The sequence below is a fragment of the Anabrus simplex genome, chromosome 1, assembly GCF_040414725.1.
Source record: "Anabrus simplex isolate iqAnaSimp1 chromosome 1, ASM4041472v1, whole genome shotgun sequence".
Classification (NCBI taxonomy): Eukaryota; Metazoa; Arthropoda; class Insecta; order Orthoptera; family Tettigoniidae; genus Anabrus; species Anabrus simplex.
Window position 1 is genome coordinate 1,641,667,584 of NC_090265.1, and position 19,427 is coordinate 1,641,687,010.

The 19,427-nt window shown below is 40.7% G+C and overlaps 1 protein-coding gene across 1 annotated transcript in view; it reads left to right on the top strand.

Annotated features, from left to right (window-relative positions):
- NKCC (sodium potassium chloride cotransporter) overlaps nt 1-19,427 on the top strand; it is a 230,853-nt gene that overhangs the window by 46,673 nt on the left and 164,753 nt on the right. Inside the window, exon 2 of the mRNA XM_067138361.2 lies at nt 2,156-2,661. Coding sequence (XP_066994462.1) covers nt 2,371-2,661 — 291 coding nt within the window. The 5' untranslated portion in view covers nt 2,156-2,370. The remainder of the gene's footprint in view (nt 1-2,155; nt 2,662-19,427) is intronic.

Sequence of the window (19,427 nt, forward strand, 5' to 3'; positions counted from 1 at the left end):
TCGAAACCACCATCTCACGAATGCAAGCTCACAGTTACGCGACCCTAACCGCACGGCCAACTCACTCGGTTTTCTCGAGAATCCGTGTTGCCGGAATTTTATCCCGCATGAATTCTTTCACGTGAAAGTAAATCAACCGACATGAGACCGACATATTTGAGCACCTTGAAATACCGCCGGACTGAGCCAGGATCGAACCCGCCAACAAGTCAGAAGGCCAGTGATTTACCACCTGAGCTACTTAGCCTGGCCGATTGCTTTTTATCATCATGTTATTCTACTCCTAAGTAATTTTAGTTTATAAATTTTCCTGTGTATTCTATTGTCGTTATCATGACATTCCTTATTTTCAATCTTATTTTGATGTGCAAGGTAGCCTCCAAAAAATAAGGTAATGGGAACTCGCATAGAGATACTTTATTTTACTGATAGATATAAGGATATAAGGGCACACTACTATTCAACAAAGTCACAATTCTTACCCAAGCTTCGATGCCAACATGGAAGAAATCTGCCTTCGGTCCCTGAAGGCACTACATTTCGTCATGGTAAAAGCCGGCATAGTCACTGAATTGCGTAACACCCAGGTGGTTCTTCAAGGGTCCAAAGAGAGAGAAATTACTGGAAGCCAGTTCGGGGCTGTAGGGTGGATAGTCCGGTACCTTTCACTGGATGATGATGATGATGATGATGATTGTTGTCTTAAGGGGCCTAACATCGAAGTTCATCGGCCCCTAATTCCTCTCACTGGAAGCACCGTAACGATTCATACGTGCTGTTCGCTGCGTGCGGCCTGGCATTGTCGTGCAGCAACACGACACCTGTTGAGAGAACTCTAGCCGATGAACTTCAGCTGATGACGTGCCCTACAGACGCAAGAACCGGATCACATTACACGGTCCCAACCTTAATCATGTTTCTGCGTATGCGGAGCTATCTTTCAACTGTTATTGTGAGGGTCTGACATAACATATGCACCATCTAATAGTTGCATGATCAAACTATGATCTCCTTCGGCTCTGGAGGAAAATAGCTCACCCGTGAAATCACCCGTTACCTTATTGTTTTGAAGCGGCTTTTCAATGTCTTGTCATGTTATGTTCTCATGTAATGTTTGCAGTACATTTGTTGTTGTTGTTGTTGTTGCTGTTATGTAATTGCTACCGGAATATATCCCAGGTGGAATGTATTTCTTCATTAATCAATCTATCTATCTATCTATCTATCTATCTATCCATCCATATATCAATCAATGAATGAATGAATGAACCAATCAATCAATCAATCAATCAATCAATCAATCAATCAATCAATCAATCAATCAATCAATCAGTCAATAAATCAATCACGACTGATCTGCATTTAGGGCAATCGCCTAGGTGACAGATTCCGTATCAGTTGTTTACCCAGGTTTTCTTAACTTATTTCCAAGAATTTGGAAATTTTTCGAACATCTCCCTTGTTCCAAATCCTAACTTCTCTCCCTATAAAAGAATATTTGCCCCAATCTGTCCTTTTGAATTCCAACTTTATCTTCTCATTGTGATCGTTCCTACTTTTAAGAAAAGCAATCAAACTCCTTCGTCCACTAATGCCATTCCAGGCCATCTCTCCACCAATAGCTCGGAGCATACCGCTTAGTCGAGCAGTTCGTCTCCTTTCTCCCATGTCTTCCAAGCCTAAACTTTGTAACATTTTCGTAACACTGCTCTATTGTCGGAAACCACTCAGAACTAAACGAGCTGTTCTTCTTTGGATATTTTAAAGTTCTCGAATCAAGTAATCTTGGTGAGGATCCCATACACTGGAACCATACTCTAGTTGCGTTCTGACATGCACTCTCACTTACGTCCTTACTACAACACATAAATACCTTTATAACCATATGAAGACGTCTGTAAACTTCATTTACGATCCCATTTATGTGATTACCCTCAATGAAGGTCTTTTCTTATACTAACACCTAGGTACTTACAGTGACCCCCATAAGAAAATTTCACTCCATCAACACACTAATTAACATTGAGAGGAGTTTTCCTTTCGTTTGAAACTGAAACCTGATTGTTCACTCCATTTATCTTGTTAATAATAATAATAATAATAATAATAATAATAATAATAATAATAATAATAATAATTTTCTTTCTTGTTGCAGACTGGAAAGGCGGACAGAAGAAGTGACTCAGTGTATTAAAGTGCCGCACGGCCTTCATCTACCTAAGAGAGGATGTGTAACGGTTGGTAGATTTAAATTAGAGAACTTTTTGAGGGGGATAACAGACAACAACAAAGACGATTTCCTCATAAAGTGTTGGAAGTGAGAGAGGAGCTATTTTAATACTGGTTGTGAGAGGATGATCTAAAGTGAATATGGAGAGTCGGTTTAGTGTGCGTCGTGTGGAGCACGACCCCGCGGCGGACAGTCATCAGATGACAGAAGGCAATGTGAACCCTGCAGGAAGTACGGACACTCTCCCTAGCGCCGTGGACATCTTCAACTCAACCTCCACAACATGCCTGGTGGAACCAAAGGATCGCAAGTGTTCGATCGCCCACCTGACACTCGAAGCACTGCCCAGGATGGATCACTACCGCAACTGTATGGAAGGACTGAAAAGACCGTCCCTCGGGGAGGTCCATGGAGAAGACTCGGGGGAAAAGGTAAGAAACTGCAATTTATATACCACGAATTTTCCCGTCTCCATAACAGCGCATTAGTACAGTTCTTCACGGCAAAACATAAAAATTCTGTACCCCATTAATATATATAGTACTCGGTACGCAAGGCTATGCACTAGAAAGCATATATCGCCGCCCGATTCTCCTTTCTTAATGACTCATCACTGCTGCCAACTTGACTAGTTATATATTGAAATCACGAGACGTAGCCATCAATAAATCAGGACCGAATTCAATACTCAGACCGTAATATTGAAAAAAAAAACCATGGTGGCCAATGTAGCTGGACTGCAGGTATTTGCTAACACAAAAATGACACGCACATAATATACCAACAGCGATAATTTAACATGATAAATGTAACATCATAGGGAAAAAGCCCTGTTTGCACGTAAGAAAACACTTCGCGAACAACTACCAATCGCATATAGGCCTAACCAACTAGAATTATATATATATTCTACTAGAATAAAATCAATGAGGTATTTACATATTGTTACACTTATCTTCCAACTTTTAGATGAAGCAACCCCGGAGTATCTTATCTTAGATCTCAGCTAAGTCTCCTTCACTCACCAGCACTAGACTCGATCTAACTCCTCTCTTGCCACACCCATAAATCGTACATCAGTGTAAAATCGTTCATTCCAAGTGTCTGGTGCCAGGTTATGGAATTCTCTCCCACTGTGTGTTGGTAACCGCACGACATTAGCCACTTTTAGAAGATCTTGCCAGGATTTCCTCTTAAGTGTGTATCCAGGATGTTTGAATGCATAGATGAATGTGAGAATGAATGATGTTAAGTATTTACATAAATTAATAAGTTACTAGTATTAAGATGCACTAAGTGACATAGAGCAATAGTTTCCTAACTCTAGAACCAATGGTGTATACTATAAATTACTTGTTTGTTTTTAAATATTGTTAAAATCACCATTATTACCCACTGTCATATAGATACACACAAAATGTTGTCAATATGTTATCATATAGCCCCGTTTTTCACATGAGATTGTAAAAGTTGCTCTTCCCCATTACAGTCATCATCAATATTTTCATAATCACAATCTTATTAATTTGTTAACAAAAGACAACTTAACCTTTAACATAGAATGTGGTTGAGTGTAAGAGAGGACCAAGAGCCTTAAAATCGCCACTTATAAATAAACCCCGCACGGCAATTAACGCCCTTGACAGGGCTCTGGCCTGCCCAGAGACCGCTGCTCAGCCCGAAGGCCTGCAGATTACGAGGGGCCGTGTGGTCAGCACGACGAATTCTCTCGGTCGTTTTTCTGGGCTTTCGAGACCGGGGCCGCCATCTCACTGTCAGACAGCTCCTCAATTCTAATCACGTAGGCTGAGTGGACCTCGAACCAGCCCTCAGGTTGAGAGAAAAATCCCTGACCTGGCCGAGAATCGAACGCGGGGCCTCTGAGCGAGAGGCAGACACGCTACCCCTACACCACGGGGCCGGCACTTATAAATAAATAAATAAATAAATAAATAAATAAATAAATAAATAAATAAATATAATAGATGGACAGCCCCACAACAAAAGAGAACAACAAGCTGATTGTTTAAAAATTTCACTTAGTCAGTTTTCTCCTATATTCATTTCGTGGGATAGATGGAAATACATAATAACACTGTTAAAATGATATTTATAACATCATTTTGAATCTTTAAAAATAAATTAAGTTGCGAAATTCCTCAATTTATTCAATTTATGAAAATAATGTAACTTGTTGCCTTAGTTTCGAATTGGTAGTCAGTGTCTAATGTTTATCACCCAATAAAAGGGTTACACCTGAAATGATTATGCTAACCCAATGAACCGCCCTGGTGATAAGCTTTCCTTTCAGGAAACTCTTGAAACACATGTCGACATATGGCATAGCAGCACCTCACACAACTATGGCAAACTTAATAACGAAATGTTCAGACACTAAAGATATAATAGGTGTTTAACCATTGAAGAACATGAGTCCAAACACTCTAACTATTGATGCCTTTAACCTACATGGACGACCTTTAATTTTGTGTAGTCTGCTTGATAACAGATAACCACAGCATGGTACTAAAAACAATGTGTTACAAATCCAGCTAATTCCTGCAAATCACTATTTCTTCTGTGTAACAGTGTACAGATTTATCCATCTGTCACACTTACAGGTTTTGTTATACTCGAAGACCCTGACAAAGGTTTCCGCAGACAAGCACAGATACACATGCATCTAAATCACTCGTCACATAGACACTGACGAAACATCGCCATATCAATTAGCATATATCTGAAAGTGGGTTTTACTGACGAAACATCGCCATACCAATTAGCATATATCTGAAAGTGGGTTTTACTGACGAAACATCGCCATATCAATTAGCATATATCTGAAAGTGGGTTTTACTGACGAAACATCGCCATATCAATTAGCATATATCTGAAAGTGGGTTTTACTGACGAAACATCGCCGTTTCAATTAGCATATAACTGAAAGTGGGTTTTACTGACGAAACATCGCCATATCAATTAGCATATATCTGAAAGTGGGTTTTACTGACGAAACATCGCCATATCAATTAGCATATATCTGAAAGTGGGTTTTACTGACGAAACATCGCCATATCAATTAGCATATATCTGAAAGTGGGTTTTACTGACGAAACATCGCCATATCAATTAGCATATATCTGAAAGTGGGTTTTACTGACGAAACATCGCCATATCAACTAGCATATATCTGAAAGTGGGTTTTACTGACGAAACATCGCCATATCAATTAGCATATATCTGAAAGTGGGTTTTACTGACGAAACATCGCCATTTCAATTAGCATATAACTGAAAGTGGGTTTTACTGACGAAACATCGCCATATCAATTAGCATATATCTGAAAGTGGGTTTTACTGACGAAACATCGCCATTTCAATTAGCATATATCTGAAAGTGGGTTTTACTGACGAAACATCGCCATATCAATGAGCATATATCTGAAAGTGGGTTTTACTGACGAAACATCGCCATATCAATGAGCATATATCTGAAAGTGGGTTTTACTGACGAAACATCGCCATTTCAATTGGCATATAACTGAAAGTGGGTTTTACTGACGAAACATCGCCATATCAATGAGCATATATCTGAAAGTGGGTTTTACTGACGAAACATCGCCATATCAATTAGCATATATCTGAAAGTGGGTTTTACTGACGAAACATCGCCATTTCAACTAGCATATATCTGAAAGTGGTTTTTTTCGAGGAATACGAATCGTCTTGTCATTTAAAACAGTAGCCTAGCCAGGATTGACCGATGGCGGCATTATAGAACATAATAAAGGTGCTTTTGAGTGTGTGGTGCGCACATGCATGAGTGTCTTTATAAGGAGACTGGTGCAAGTGAATTATGTTGACATGCAGATTACAGAAAACTATAAAATCTTACATTAAAATACCGAACAAGTGCAATATGATCAAGATCAACAGTTTTACAGTGAATGGTACAGTATGTTCAGATTAAATCTAAAATCCAACTTTCGAGGCTTCTTAGAAAACAAATTCAAGAGACTTATGTTGGTTTTGCACGGTGGCGAGCACTGAACCCCATCTACCTCAGCGCTGTCGGGGTAAATTACTTTGTATTAACATTTTCTAATTATTCGCTAGAACGCTTTTTATAATGCTTTGAAAAATTACGAACATCTAAGCCAAGCCAAGTACTGTACAGCTGTCTCGACAATCCGCTCGAACTACCGCAGTTCAGCTTCTCCAGTGAGCTGGGGTTTCCTTTCCAGCGCGATAGAGAGCAACCCAGTGAAATTTAAAGTCGCTTCGGTGACGCATGCATTTGAAGCTTCCTCGAGGCGGAACTGTGGCCCCTCCCCCGACAGCAGTTTACGGCGACAGGCCAGCTACCTTAGGTAAGGGACATTAGTTTTAATACTTGACACTCGAAGTCATCAGCGCTACACACTAGAGACTGCAATAAAAACATTAACATCTTAACAGTACAGCCACTTTCACATCGTGTTGCTAATAAAATTAGAGCCAGTATATGAAATCAATTTAATATAGAAGAATATATTTTATTTTGGGATTTTGGAATGTATAACGTTCTTTTGAGCAATTCATTGATGTCACGTGTTCGGATAGCCGCAGAAAAATATTTAGGTTTCTCAGCATGAACACAGAGTTAAGTGCGAATGGTTGTCTGTGATGGTGGTATATAGTGAATTTTTGTAGTGTTCCTCTTGGATTATAGGTGAAGGTTTCGCGAGTTCTGTGGCATTCTTCATGAATATAACGTGTGTTGCACGTCGTGACAAATAGTTTCCCTCGTTTGTCGTTGATGCACGTACACTCAGTATGCGAGTGAAACTATAAAACTTCGACGACGGTAAAATACCAGCTAAATTTTGCTGATTAGTTTAAATCAGGCTTTTGAAGTAAAAACCCCGTCAGGAAATTGTAAAATTTAAGAAACGAGATTTCCACTCACGGAGGTGCACATGGCCCTGAGGTTCACTCAGCCTGCACCAAAAATGAGTACCATTTTAATTCCTGGGGGCAAAGGCGGCCGGGCGTAGAGCTAACCACTCTACCACATTAAATGCCGAGGTTACGGATAGTGGAAGCCTTTATCTTCCACCCTTCCAATGGCCTTCATGGCCTGTACGGAGATGACTTTGCTTTGCTTTTTAAGTAAAAAACAAATAGTTAGTCCCAATGTATTTTTGTGAATACACTGTACTATCACGAAGCATCACCGGATGAAACTGTAATTAAATTGTTTAAAATCTGCAATAGATTAAGTTATGATGGTGTCGTCACTGCCGTGAATATCAATTTGGAAGTATGTGCGAGCGTGTGGTTGAAAATATTCTTGAAAGATCTTTCTCAGGTAGATCTTTCCACGAAAAATGCAGCTTTATAAAATGGTAATGTTGACTTGAGAGATTGTAGTGGGGCTACGATTGTTTGTAAGTAGCAGTTCACTCAGCATGTACGAAAGTAGGACATGTTTGAATTTGATGTTATGTTGAGAATTTACAAACTGTTGAAGAATATAGCGGAAAACAAAATTAGAAACGACCATAGGGGGTAGATATTATAAAGGCTTCTTAGGCTGGGACAAGTGGAGCACGTGTTATTATTGCATTAAAAGCATCAGATCACCTCACTTAAAACCCTTCAGAGTTTTATCAGTAACCAATAGTGCTATAAACCAGGTTTCAGGAAAGTGCTGGCGCGATAAGGAACAGATCGCGTGTACAGTATAATAGAAAAGTCTGTTAAAACTCGACGAGAAATTTAAGTTTAGGTGACACGTACGTTGAGGTACAGACATATGTATTCATTACAAACTGTTATGCCTTTCAGCATTCATCATGGAAGCCTCCGCGAAAAAACTAAGCACATCCACAATCTTGTATTTGCAACTTGCTATGTGACCACGTTTAGTTCCACACCTCTTACTTCTAAATCATGAGAACCTTAATCTAACCATCGTCGCTTTGGTCTCCCTCTGCTTCTCTTACCATCCATACTGAGTCTATTATTCCTATCGGTAACCTAACGTACTCCATCGGCCTCACATAACCACACCACCGAAGCCGATTTATCCATCGAGTTAGTATTCTTCATTTAGCGGTAAAATTCTAGTTCTGTTCTCGCAAGCTTTATAAGCAGCTGAGAAAGTCAAAAAGATGAAAAACGTACGTGGAATTCCTTTAAGAGAAGAGATGTGTTCATTGCCATGTCCAGAGACCCACCAACCCACCCCTCGCAGTATATTTACTATAACCTAATGAAGAGTAGCAGATGCTATTCTCCATTGCTGGGCTAGCTATTAGCATTGGTATTGGCTAAAATATAATCGGATATGACGTCATTTCCAAGAATGATCAGAAACAAATAGCGTTACCAATCCGCGCAGGAAAAGCGAGGTATTGTATCAACAATGGACAGATGCACCGCTAGACAGCTATCTACCAAGAACATTTTAGTAGGCTTTATTACTATCCGGCATTCTTAATTAATTTTTTTACCACTAGCAAGAAAACTAGCTCACACAGAATGCGCTACTATCGTACGGCAAGAAGAAAGGTTATTTTGGTCCCAATATAAATTCATTTAGCTCTTCACCACTAGTTCACATTGAATGCGCTGCTATCTACACCAAGGGGGAAAATGTCATTTTGGTCCAGGGCCCACCAGCCGGAAAGAAAAAAGCAGATTTTCACCACTAGCCCACATAGAATGTACTGCTATCGCACGCAAGAAAAAAGGTCTTTTAGTAGGTCCAGGCCAATATCTGTCATTGGCAGCCTGTCATTAGAACACACTCCCTTCGAGTGGCCGGCAAGGAAGAAGGTTACTTCTTCTTAGTTCCTAAGTAGACAGGTTGGCAGCCTTGTGCACCGGGCGATCACATCGTCCACGAGAAATTAACATACGACAGTCATACCGCGCGAAAATATCGGCGATGGTAGTGGTGAGCCATTGTACTAATGTTGCGTGAACAGGAGCCCTTATCCTTACTCTCCTAAAACCTGTTTGTACCAGCAATCATTCTAATAATTAACATGGATATCATTTTGGCTGGAGGTCTATCTGGAATTGGTGTCATCGATTTAGCGTAGATAATTGAGGACCAAAGATGGAGCAGGATGAAAGTGCGAGAAACATGTTTTCGAGTACGCCAATAATAGAGTTCCCGAGCACAATGGCATTTCTTTAATTAATTGGCTCAGAAATTAGAAAATACATGAGTGATATCACACTGACCCAATGGACAGTACAGAAGAACTGCAGCGCGAGACGCTGGCACATTCACCCTTCCCTACCAAACTCAGCTGGGCACATTGGACTGTGGCTATACCTGTTGAACTTCCTCCCAACTAAACTAATGATCTCAGGCACATGCACAGGTTATACCACCGTATGCGGCATGGCTAATACATCCCCTTATTATTGAAAATGACAACCTACAACCTGTTTTCCAGTCATTGACCGGGTCAGGGATGTAATGAGTGAATCATATAGGCTATTATTACGATGGAGTCGCCACTCCCAAAGTGATGGATATTAATGACTGATAGATGGTACGAAATGAGAATGGAGAGTGTTGCTGGAATGAAAGATGACAGGGAAAACCGGAGTACCCGAAGAAAAACCTGTCCCGCCTCCGCTTTGTCCAGCACAAATCTCACATGGAATGACCGGGATTTGAACCACGGTATCCAGCGGTGAGAGGCCAACGCGCTGCCGTCTGAGCCACGGAGGCTTTCCCCTTATTACTACAAATATATATATATATATATATATATATATATTTTCCGGCACTTTCACCCTTTTCCATCTTTGGTTCTCAATTTTGCGTGCACAGAAAATGACACCGTGGTAACCAGGCAACAAGTCTTCCTCACGTTATTACCGTGTACCAGAACTCTGCCTTCTATATAATTCCACTGCCTTGGGCTGGCGTTTCGTCTAGGCCACAGCAAAGCCCCTTACACACAATAACGTTACCGAAGGCAGCAGAATTTTTCTCATAACACGTATCCTGCGAATATTATTTTATGGCCATCAAATTGTGTGTTAAATCAGTGACCATTTTCTTGGACGTAGATCTTGATGGATCTTGTCACATGGTTGGATCACCTGCCATGTAGTTGGACGTAGAACATAATGCTGCATATTTATTTTGATTTATCGGAACACATCCACTATAGGTGAGGAGAAAGGTTTCATTATCTGTTCCCTCTTCATGTCGTAAAAAGCTACTAAGAGGGAACAACCAAAGAATCTGTACTCGCTCTCTCGTGTTCTAAATCCAGAGATAGTCCGGCCTCGCGGTGTAGGGAGAGAGTTACATATTTTTGCTCCATTCGCAATAAAGAAACGGCTATATGCAGCCAACTTGCTGAGAGGAATAGCGACTGTGCTACCGGAGCAGTGTTGCCAGTTTTACAAATAAAAATCGGTAGATTGTACGTAAACATTTCGGGAGTTTTCATGAAAATGTCGCTAGTTTCTCGAGCACGGAAATGTTATAATACAACTAAATTAAAGAATGCAATAATCATGTGAAGTTATTATGAGAAAAATATACAATTTCACTAACCGGTACACTCTGGCCACTTTCTTCTTCTTCTCCTTCCCCCCCACTTTTCCTGTAGATGTAGTCATTCATCAGGTGTACTAACTGTGTACCAATTATGAAGTTGTAGCAGGATGCAGATGTTATATTCTATATGCGTGTCGGGGATTTCCCTTCAAATGATGCAGTCAAGCCTGAGTTTCGAGTTCAACAAGAGGGGAGAAATCACGAAATTCGAGCCTAAAATTAATGTGGGGAAGTACCTAACGTGTGATGTTATCGATAAAACGTTACGCAGTGAGACGAGGAAGGAGTTTTTCGGCGCAAATATATTATGTACCATTAATCATTATTATTCATTGTCCTTAACGTGGGATTAAAAGAAATTTCGGGAGATTTTTATTTTTATTTTTGGGGGTTTTCTGGTGTGTTGCAAAAACATCGGGCGATATCCTGAAATTTTGGGAGACCTGGCAACACTACTCCAGAGCGTGTCTTATGCTGGTGGAAAGACGATAGAAAATTCAGTCGTAAGGATAAGTAGTATGCGATGTTCTCGTTTAATATTTGAAATATTAATTCTTAAGAAAGGAAAATTGACGAAAATAAGGAGTAACATTAACACCATAACGTAAGGAGAAAATACATCTAATACAAAAGTTTGTAACACGTTGTAATCGGTTTAGTTGTTCTCTCGTGGCATCAATTAGTACTACGTCACAGTACGAAAATCTAAGAAGGATGAGAGTATTTATAAATCTAATTCTCATGTTTAGTGGAAACATAATTTGATGATATTTTTGTGGGTGGAAGGAGGCGTACACTTTTTTACAGACATTGGTAATATGTTCTCCACAGTTAAGAATCTCGTTTATAATTAAACCAAGATTTCTCACCGAGTTTTAATACGGAATAGTTCTGTTTTCATGAGCGTATTTACAGATATTGTTTAAGTCAGAGTTAATATACCCTTGATTGGATTTCAGAAGGACACCACTCTGTTTACGCGAAAACGGAATTACGATACTTCCAAATGGGAGAGCTTGCAGTAGTTATCGTGCAATAGATACCGGTGGTTATGGTCATAGGAGAATTACCGCGTCAATGTTAAACTCAATCAAAATAGAAACTGTAAAGTGAACCACATTGGAGAGATTCAATTACACGTGATGGTAATTGTTTTGTTGTTTTCCTTTCTAGTGGTTTAACGTCTCACTAACCCATCAAAGGTTTTCGGCGACTCAAGGATGGGAAAGAGATAACATTGGGAAGGTAGATACCCTTGTGTTAATTAGGGTACAGTCACAGCATTCCCCTTGTGTGAGCATGGGAAATCATTAAAAAACATCTTGAGGGATGCCGGTGGTGGGTTTCGAACCCACCATCTCCCGAATGGAAGCTATCTGCTACGTTACCCGAAGCGCGCAGTCTACTGCGAAGTTGAATGGGTGAAAACGTAAATAAAATAATAAATAATGCATAAAAATGCACAAGAACTCCAACGACCTCATATGAGGTCTTCATGCACGAGAGGGATGACGATGATGCGTTTTGTTTAAAGGGGCCTAACATCTAGGTCATCGGCCCCTAAGTTGCATGAGAGGATCAAGCCAATACTAGTTAAATATCTGATAGGGAATCTGTCTCTTTGGTGAGAGCCTTAAATGCAGATCATGAAGATTGATTGATTGATTGATTGATTGATTGATTGATTGATTGATTGATTGATTGATTGATTGATTGATTGATTGATTGATTGATTGATTGATTGATTGATTGATTGATTGATTGATTGATTTACTAGCAGGTATCCGCGGCCACGCCGGCGTTTATTAATTCGATCTCTAGATGGTTTCTAAACAATTTATTTTGTAGGAAATTAAAACGTTATGTTAAATTATATTAACACTTACGTCGTTTTTACACAAATGTCATGAATTATTTATTATTATATTTTTTAACGATATTGTTACTTTCAATGTTTAGCAGACAGGCCCTCCGATGAGGGTGGATGGCATCTGCCACGCGTAGAAATCTGCGTGTTGTTGTAGTGGATGATAGTATTATGTGGGGTGTGTGAGTTGCACAGATGTTGGGGACAGCACAAAGACCAAGTTCCCGAGGCAAGGGAAATAACCATTTAAGGTTAAAATTTTCGACCCGGCCTGAAATCGAATCCCGGACCCTATGAACCGAAGAGCACTATGTAGACCATTCGGCCAAAGAGCTGGACCATTTGGAGCGAAATTTCCAACTCATTTCCAACTCTTGAACAACCCACGTACAGTTTACAATGAGAAAAAGAAACCTGTTTTCGTACAACCAGCCCTACAGCTTCAAGTGAATGCCACTGTACCTTCAATCAATCACTATTGATTTGCGTTTAGGGTAGTCGTCCAATTGGCAGATTTCCTACCTGTTGTTTTCCTACACCTTTCTTAAATGATTGTAAATAAATTGGAAATTTGTTTAACATCTCCCTTAGTAAGTTATTCCAATCCTTAAGTCCACATCCTATAAACGAATATTTGCCCCAGTTTGCCCTCTTGAATTCCAATTTTATCTTCATATTGCGATATTTCCTACTCTTAAAGACACCACTCAAACTTATTCGTCTACTGACGTCATTCCACGCCATCTTGCCACTGACAGCTCGAGCTCGAGCAGCTCGTCCCCTTTCTCGTAAGTCTTCCCAGCCCAAACTTTGCAACATTTTTGTAACGCTACTCTTTTGTCGGAAATCACCCAGAACAAATCGAGCTGCTTTTCAATGGATTTTTTTCCAATTTTTGAATCAAGTAATCCTGGTGAGGGTCCCATACGCTGGAATCATACACTAGTTGAGGTCTTACCAGAGACTTATATGCCCTCTCCTTTACATCCTTCCTACAACCCCTAAATACCCACCATAACCATGTGCAGAGAAGTGTACCCTTTATTTACAATCCCATTTATGTGATTACCCCAATTATGATCTTTCTTTATATTAACATCTAGGTACTTACAATGATCTTTACAAGAAAGTTTCACCCCATCAACGCAGTAATTAAAACGGAGAGGACTTTTCCTATTTGTGAAACTCACCTGACTTTTAACCCCGTTTATCATCATACCATTGCCTACTGTCCATCTCACAACATTATCGAGGTCATTTAGCAGTTGCTCACAATCTGTTAACTTATTTAGTACTCTATACAGAATAACATCATCCGCAAATAGCCTTATCTCTGATTCCACTTCCTTACTCATTTCATTTATATATACAAGTTGAACTTTAATAAAACCAAAAAACTGCAGGGACTGATTCCAGTCATGGAGGAAAAAATGTCCTACGAACATGTGTCCGAAAATGGACGGTGTGCGTGCAACGACAACAAATAGTCCCGGAACACAGTACATAGCTGAATCGCATCCACGTCACAGCAGATGTTCAAAGTGGTCTCTATGGGCTGCAATGCACGCTTTCAGACGTCGTATCATAGATCAACCCACTCTTTCGCACGTTTCGGCCTCTCGCCGAATAGCGTCACAGGCGACGTGAACATGCTGTTGAAGGGAACTGGTTCAACATACACAACGCTTTTCAGATGTCCGCAGAGGTAAAAATCCAGGAGGTTTAAGTTCGGAGATCTAGGAGGCAATGCAACATGGCCTGCGCGTCCTATCCAGCGCCTGGGGAAGATGTTGTTGAGGTGTTGGCGAACTGTAATGTGGAAGTGGGGTGGTACTCCATCATGCAGAAACAACATAACCTGTCTTATTGTCAAAGGCACATTCTCAAGCAATCCAGGCAGAGTATTCTGCAGGAAGTCGAGGTACATTCCTCCGTTGAGGCGTTGTGGAATAATAACTGGCCCAAGTATGTAGTCGCCTTGAATCCATGCCCAAACATTGATGCAGAACCGATGCTGGTGAGACGCTTCAACCATTCCCCGGGGATTTTCTGTAGTCCACAGATGAAAATTATGCAGCCTGTCGATGCCATTTCTGGTAAAGTTTGCTTCATCGGTAAAGAGGACTGACGACAGAAATCCCACAACTGTGATGGCCTGGTGCAAAAACTATCGACAAAATCCTTCCCGTAGAGGGAAATCTGCTGCTGATAATCCTTGCACTCGTTGCAGGTGATAGGGATAATAGCGGTTGTCATGCGGGCTACACATAATAGTAGTCTGGCTTACACAATGTTGGCGGGCCACTTGCCTGAAGCTTGTACTAGGGTTCGTCTCAACGTCCTGTAGAACCTGTTCCTGCAGATCTGGTGTACGCACAGTCCGCCGCCTCCCTGCACGTTCGTTTGTCTGAAGGGACCCATGATCACACAAGCGCCCAAAAAGGGCTTGAAACACAAACACCATCTCGGCTTATTCCTGACATGAATACCGGATCATTCTGCTTCCGACAGTACGCTGCTTCAATCACACTATCTGCAACAGAAAAAACACACTGCAAGTAGTCAGAGAAAATGTCATTCGTCAGTGCCATCTATCGTCACAATGATGCATTTCCGGACACATGTTCATAGGACATTTTTTCCTCGATTTCCAGTCAGAAATAAGTCCCTGCAGTTTCTTGGTTTTATTAAAGTTCACCCTGTATATAAGAAAACATAAAGTTTCAATAATACTGCCTTGAGGAATTCCACTCTTAAGTAATACATTATCAAATACAGTAGAGCTTCGCCTACTCCAATTTTCTGAGTTCTGTTTTTTAGAAATATAGCCAACCATTCAGTCACTCTTTTATCAAGTCCAATTGCACTCATTTTTTCCATGATCTACCCTATCAAATGCCTTACATAGGTCAATCGCATTACAGTTCATTTGACCTCCTGAATCCAAGATATCTTGCTGGAATCCTACAAGTTGAGCATTAGGGAATCTGCCACCTTGGCGACCGCCCTAAATGCAGATCAGTATTGATTGATTGATTGATTGATTGATTGATTGATTGATTGATTGATTGATTGATTGATTGATTGATTGATTGATTGATTGATTGATTGATTGATTGATTGATTGATTGATTGATTGATTGATTGATTGATTGATTGATTGATTGATTGATTGATTGATTGATTGATTGATTGATATCAGTGGAATAGCCTTTCCTAAACCCGATCTGCCTTCTATCGAACCAGTTATTAATGTTGCAAACATGTCTAATATGATCAGAAAGAATGCTTTCCCAAAGATGCAATCCATGTTAAACTGACTGGCCTTGTTGATGTTCATAATGAAACTGGACCAGACGTCTAAATTGAAACGGTACATCCGAAGGGATAATTTTGATATGAGGAATGAATACTACTTCCCCGAGGCATGTCCAGTCAAGATGGTGGCTTCATAATCCTCAGCATCCATTTCTTGACTCAGAGTCGTGTTCCATTCAGAGGGAAGGACGATTCAGATTCCCGAGAAGCATAAACAGTTCCCCAATCTTCAGCTCTAACATGTGCGAAGGTACTCCAGGTGGCTCCAAGTTGTTCAGAAAAAGCGCCGTGTGGTTGACAGCCTCATCTGTATTACATGGCGTATCGATAGACTTGTAAATCTGTAGAACACCGAGTAATTCTTGTAAAATTTGCTTGTTGATGACGTTGACAGCCTCATTTCTTGGAGCAAGAATTGCTCTTTGGCACAGCCATGTGTGATCGGTGAAATGCTGTGCCACATTTGGAAACACCGCCTCTTTCAGATTTTGTTGGGTCATAACAATTCCATTTTGAACATCCCAAGTCACAACATCACTTCCTAGTTGAAGAACGTTATCGGCAAACTGCTGGGCAGATGAACCCGCATACCTATTGACAGTCCAAATCGTTCAATGCCATTTCCAAATATGTGAAGATTAGATGCATAGCTGCATTTCTTGGGCCATATTTCATAGGGAATATACTTATACGCAATTCGAAGTATTGATTTGCAGTATTGTTCCAGCTAATATATAGGAATAAGTGAATGAAATGAAACATAAATAATTAATGCAAAATAGATCTTTACCTGTATAAAGATTTCATTTAAGAATTAATGTATGTCAATAACAGGAAATAGGTTACGTAGTGACATGTGGTACGTTGGATTTTTCTGTTCCAACACGCGTTTTACGTCAAGTTTTCGCCCATAAGTCGCAAACGAACGCGAAAATTAAAAATCCGGCTTTGATGTGCATTTGGATCCCGTTCTGTCCAAGTCAAACCAAACCCCATGGCGCAACAGCCCCGAAGGGCCACGGCCTACCAAGGGACCACTGCTCAGCCCGAAGGCCTGCAGATTATGAGGTGTCGTGTGGTCGGCGCGACGAATCCTCTCGGCCGTTATTCTTCGCTTACCGGGAGAGTTGGCAGTGCGCTTAGGAGCGCGCAGCTGTGACCTCGCATCCGGGAGATAGTGGGTTCGAACCCCACTGTCGGCAGCCCAGAAGATTATTTTTGCGTGGTTTCCCATTTTCACACCAGGAAAATGCTGGGGCTGTACCTTAATTGAGGCCACGGCCGCTTCTTTCCCATTCCTAGGCATTTCCTGTCCCATCGTCGCCTTAAGACCTATCTGTGTCGGTGCGACGAAAAGCAACTAGCAAAATATATATTCTTCGCTTCCTAGACCGGGCTCCCTTCTGTCGACCTTTGTAAAAAATTTCCTATCTCTGCTTGCTGGGCATCACACACACAAAGACAAACACTCCTTTATTATTATTATTATTATTATTATTATTATTATTATTATTATTATTATTATTATTATTATTATTATTATTATTGTTTCGTTGAGGCCCCTTGGACTACTTGGTTCCTAACTCTGGTGAGCTTTCTTCTTAGCCAAGTATTCCTTAATCTTTGCGTTGTGGGTTGCTTTCCTTTCCTGAGTCCACTTCACTCCCACTCCAGGACGCAATGCTTTACTTGTCAGTGACTGGAGAACGTCGGATGTTCTGATCAGCATTCTAAAGTTATCCCTGTTAAAGATATTTTTGGGATCAATATTTTAAACTTTCTAAGTCTTCTCGAACCAGTTTCGTCCATTTAGCTTTGGCCCCCTTCCCTCTAGAACGGGTGTTGAAGATTATTTATTTAATTATTTATTTATTTAGTGAGATCACAAATTCCTAAAGATAAGGTCCAAGACAGGAGGTACTTGAGGGGAGCGACCAATAGAGTTTGCGTCAGCTGATTGGGAAAAGGCTTGGAAGAACGAGGAAAAAGGAATGCAGCTAAGAAGTCGTATATTTTAAAGAATACGTTCGTTTTGTTTGGTCATTCCGAACTGATAGCAGTGTTCGTACCCACAATGGAATAAGCGAGATAGTGAACTCCTCGTGTAAGAATAATAGGCCGATATCTGCTGTACTACGTTGTAAGGTGGATATCTAAGGTCAAACGTTAAAGTACTCCAGTGTAATACTTCGCTCGACAACAAACCTTGAAAAACCTGCACAGACCTGCGGTACAAAGCAGAAATGAGAATTCCTGTCTGTCTGTCTGTCTGTCTGTCTGTCTGTCTGTCTGTCTGTCTGTCTGTCTGTCTGTCTGTCTGTCTGTCTGTCTGTCTGTCTGTCTGTCTGTCTGTCTGTCTGTCTGTCTGTCTGTCTGTCTGTCTGTCTGTCTGTCTGTCTGTCAAATCCTTAATCCGTAAGTTCATTGGATCGTTAAACTTCATTGGATCGTTAAACAGCACCACGAAAGGTTATGAGGCGTACTGGGAGAGATGAGGAGAGAGATAGTTTCCCATTGCTTTCCTCACCGAGTCAAACACGACTGACTGTATGAGTACCACGTTTCACAACCATACAGACGCACGAGTCGTGCTATGAATGTAATTACTCAGCACCGCCTGTATTTCAATAATTTCCATACCATCACACACGTAAATGAGATTGAGACTTCAGTGAAAGCCACATTTTGGTATGGCCTCTGCCTTATAACAGTTGGTGGTGTTATTTGAGGATCAAATAAACCTACGGACTAAGTTCGTGACAGATAGATAGACAGACAGACAGACAGACAGACAGACAGACAGACAGACAGACAGACAGACAGACAGACAGACAGAGAATTCATGGGTTGTTCTTTGCAAAAATACGGCATCCATCAAGAAATAGCCACGGGCGGAATGGAAATAACATGAATACGCTGGTCAGGGTAGAATCTTGACTGGAAACAAGAATATATTTTGACAGTCTCCCAACAACTTTCCATTTGCGAACTTAGCGTAGTGACCATAGTAGCGGTACCTTTAGCTGAGTCTGGCCTCACTTGCGTCCGTCCTATCCAATCGTCTATGCTTAACTTTAGATTTTTGACACCCAGAGAACTTTATTCTCACGCATCTTCAAGGGTGATACCTCCATTCTTTGAAGGTTTGAAATTCAGTTTTCTCCTAATCTTCATCGATCTTTTCCCAGGTATCTGGTTTTGGCACTTCGTACTGACAGCCCAGTTTTACGACCGGAAGCCTTTCCTGAAACCAATCATTTGTGGAGGGATATATTCACTACGGCGTGTTTCTGTGATGGTTTTTATTCTGATATGTTATATATACAACATATGAAGGCCTATTAAGATTGAGGAAAGCATCGGGAAACTACCTCACTCCTCATTTCCCTAGTACGCCTCTTCAGTGTCACCTTGGCCATCTATGACAGCTGATGG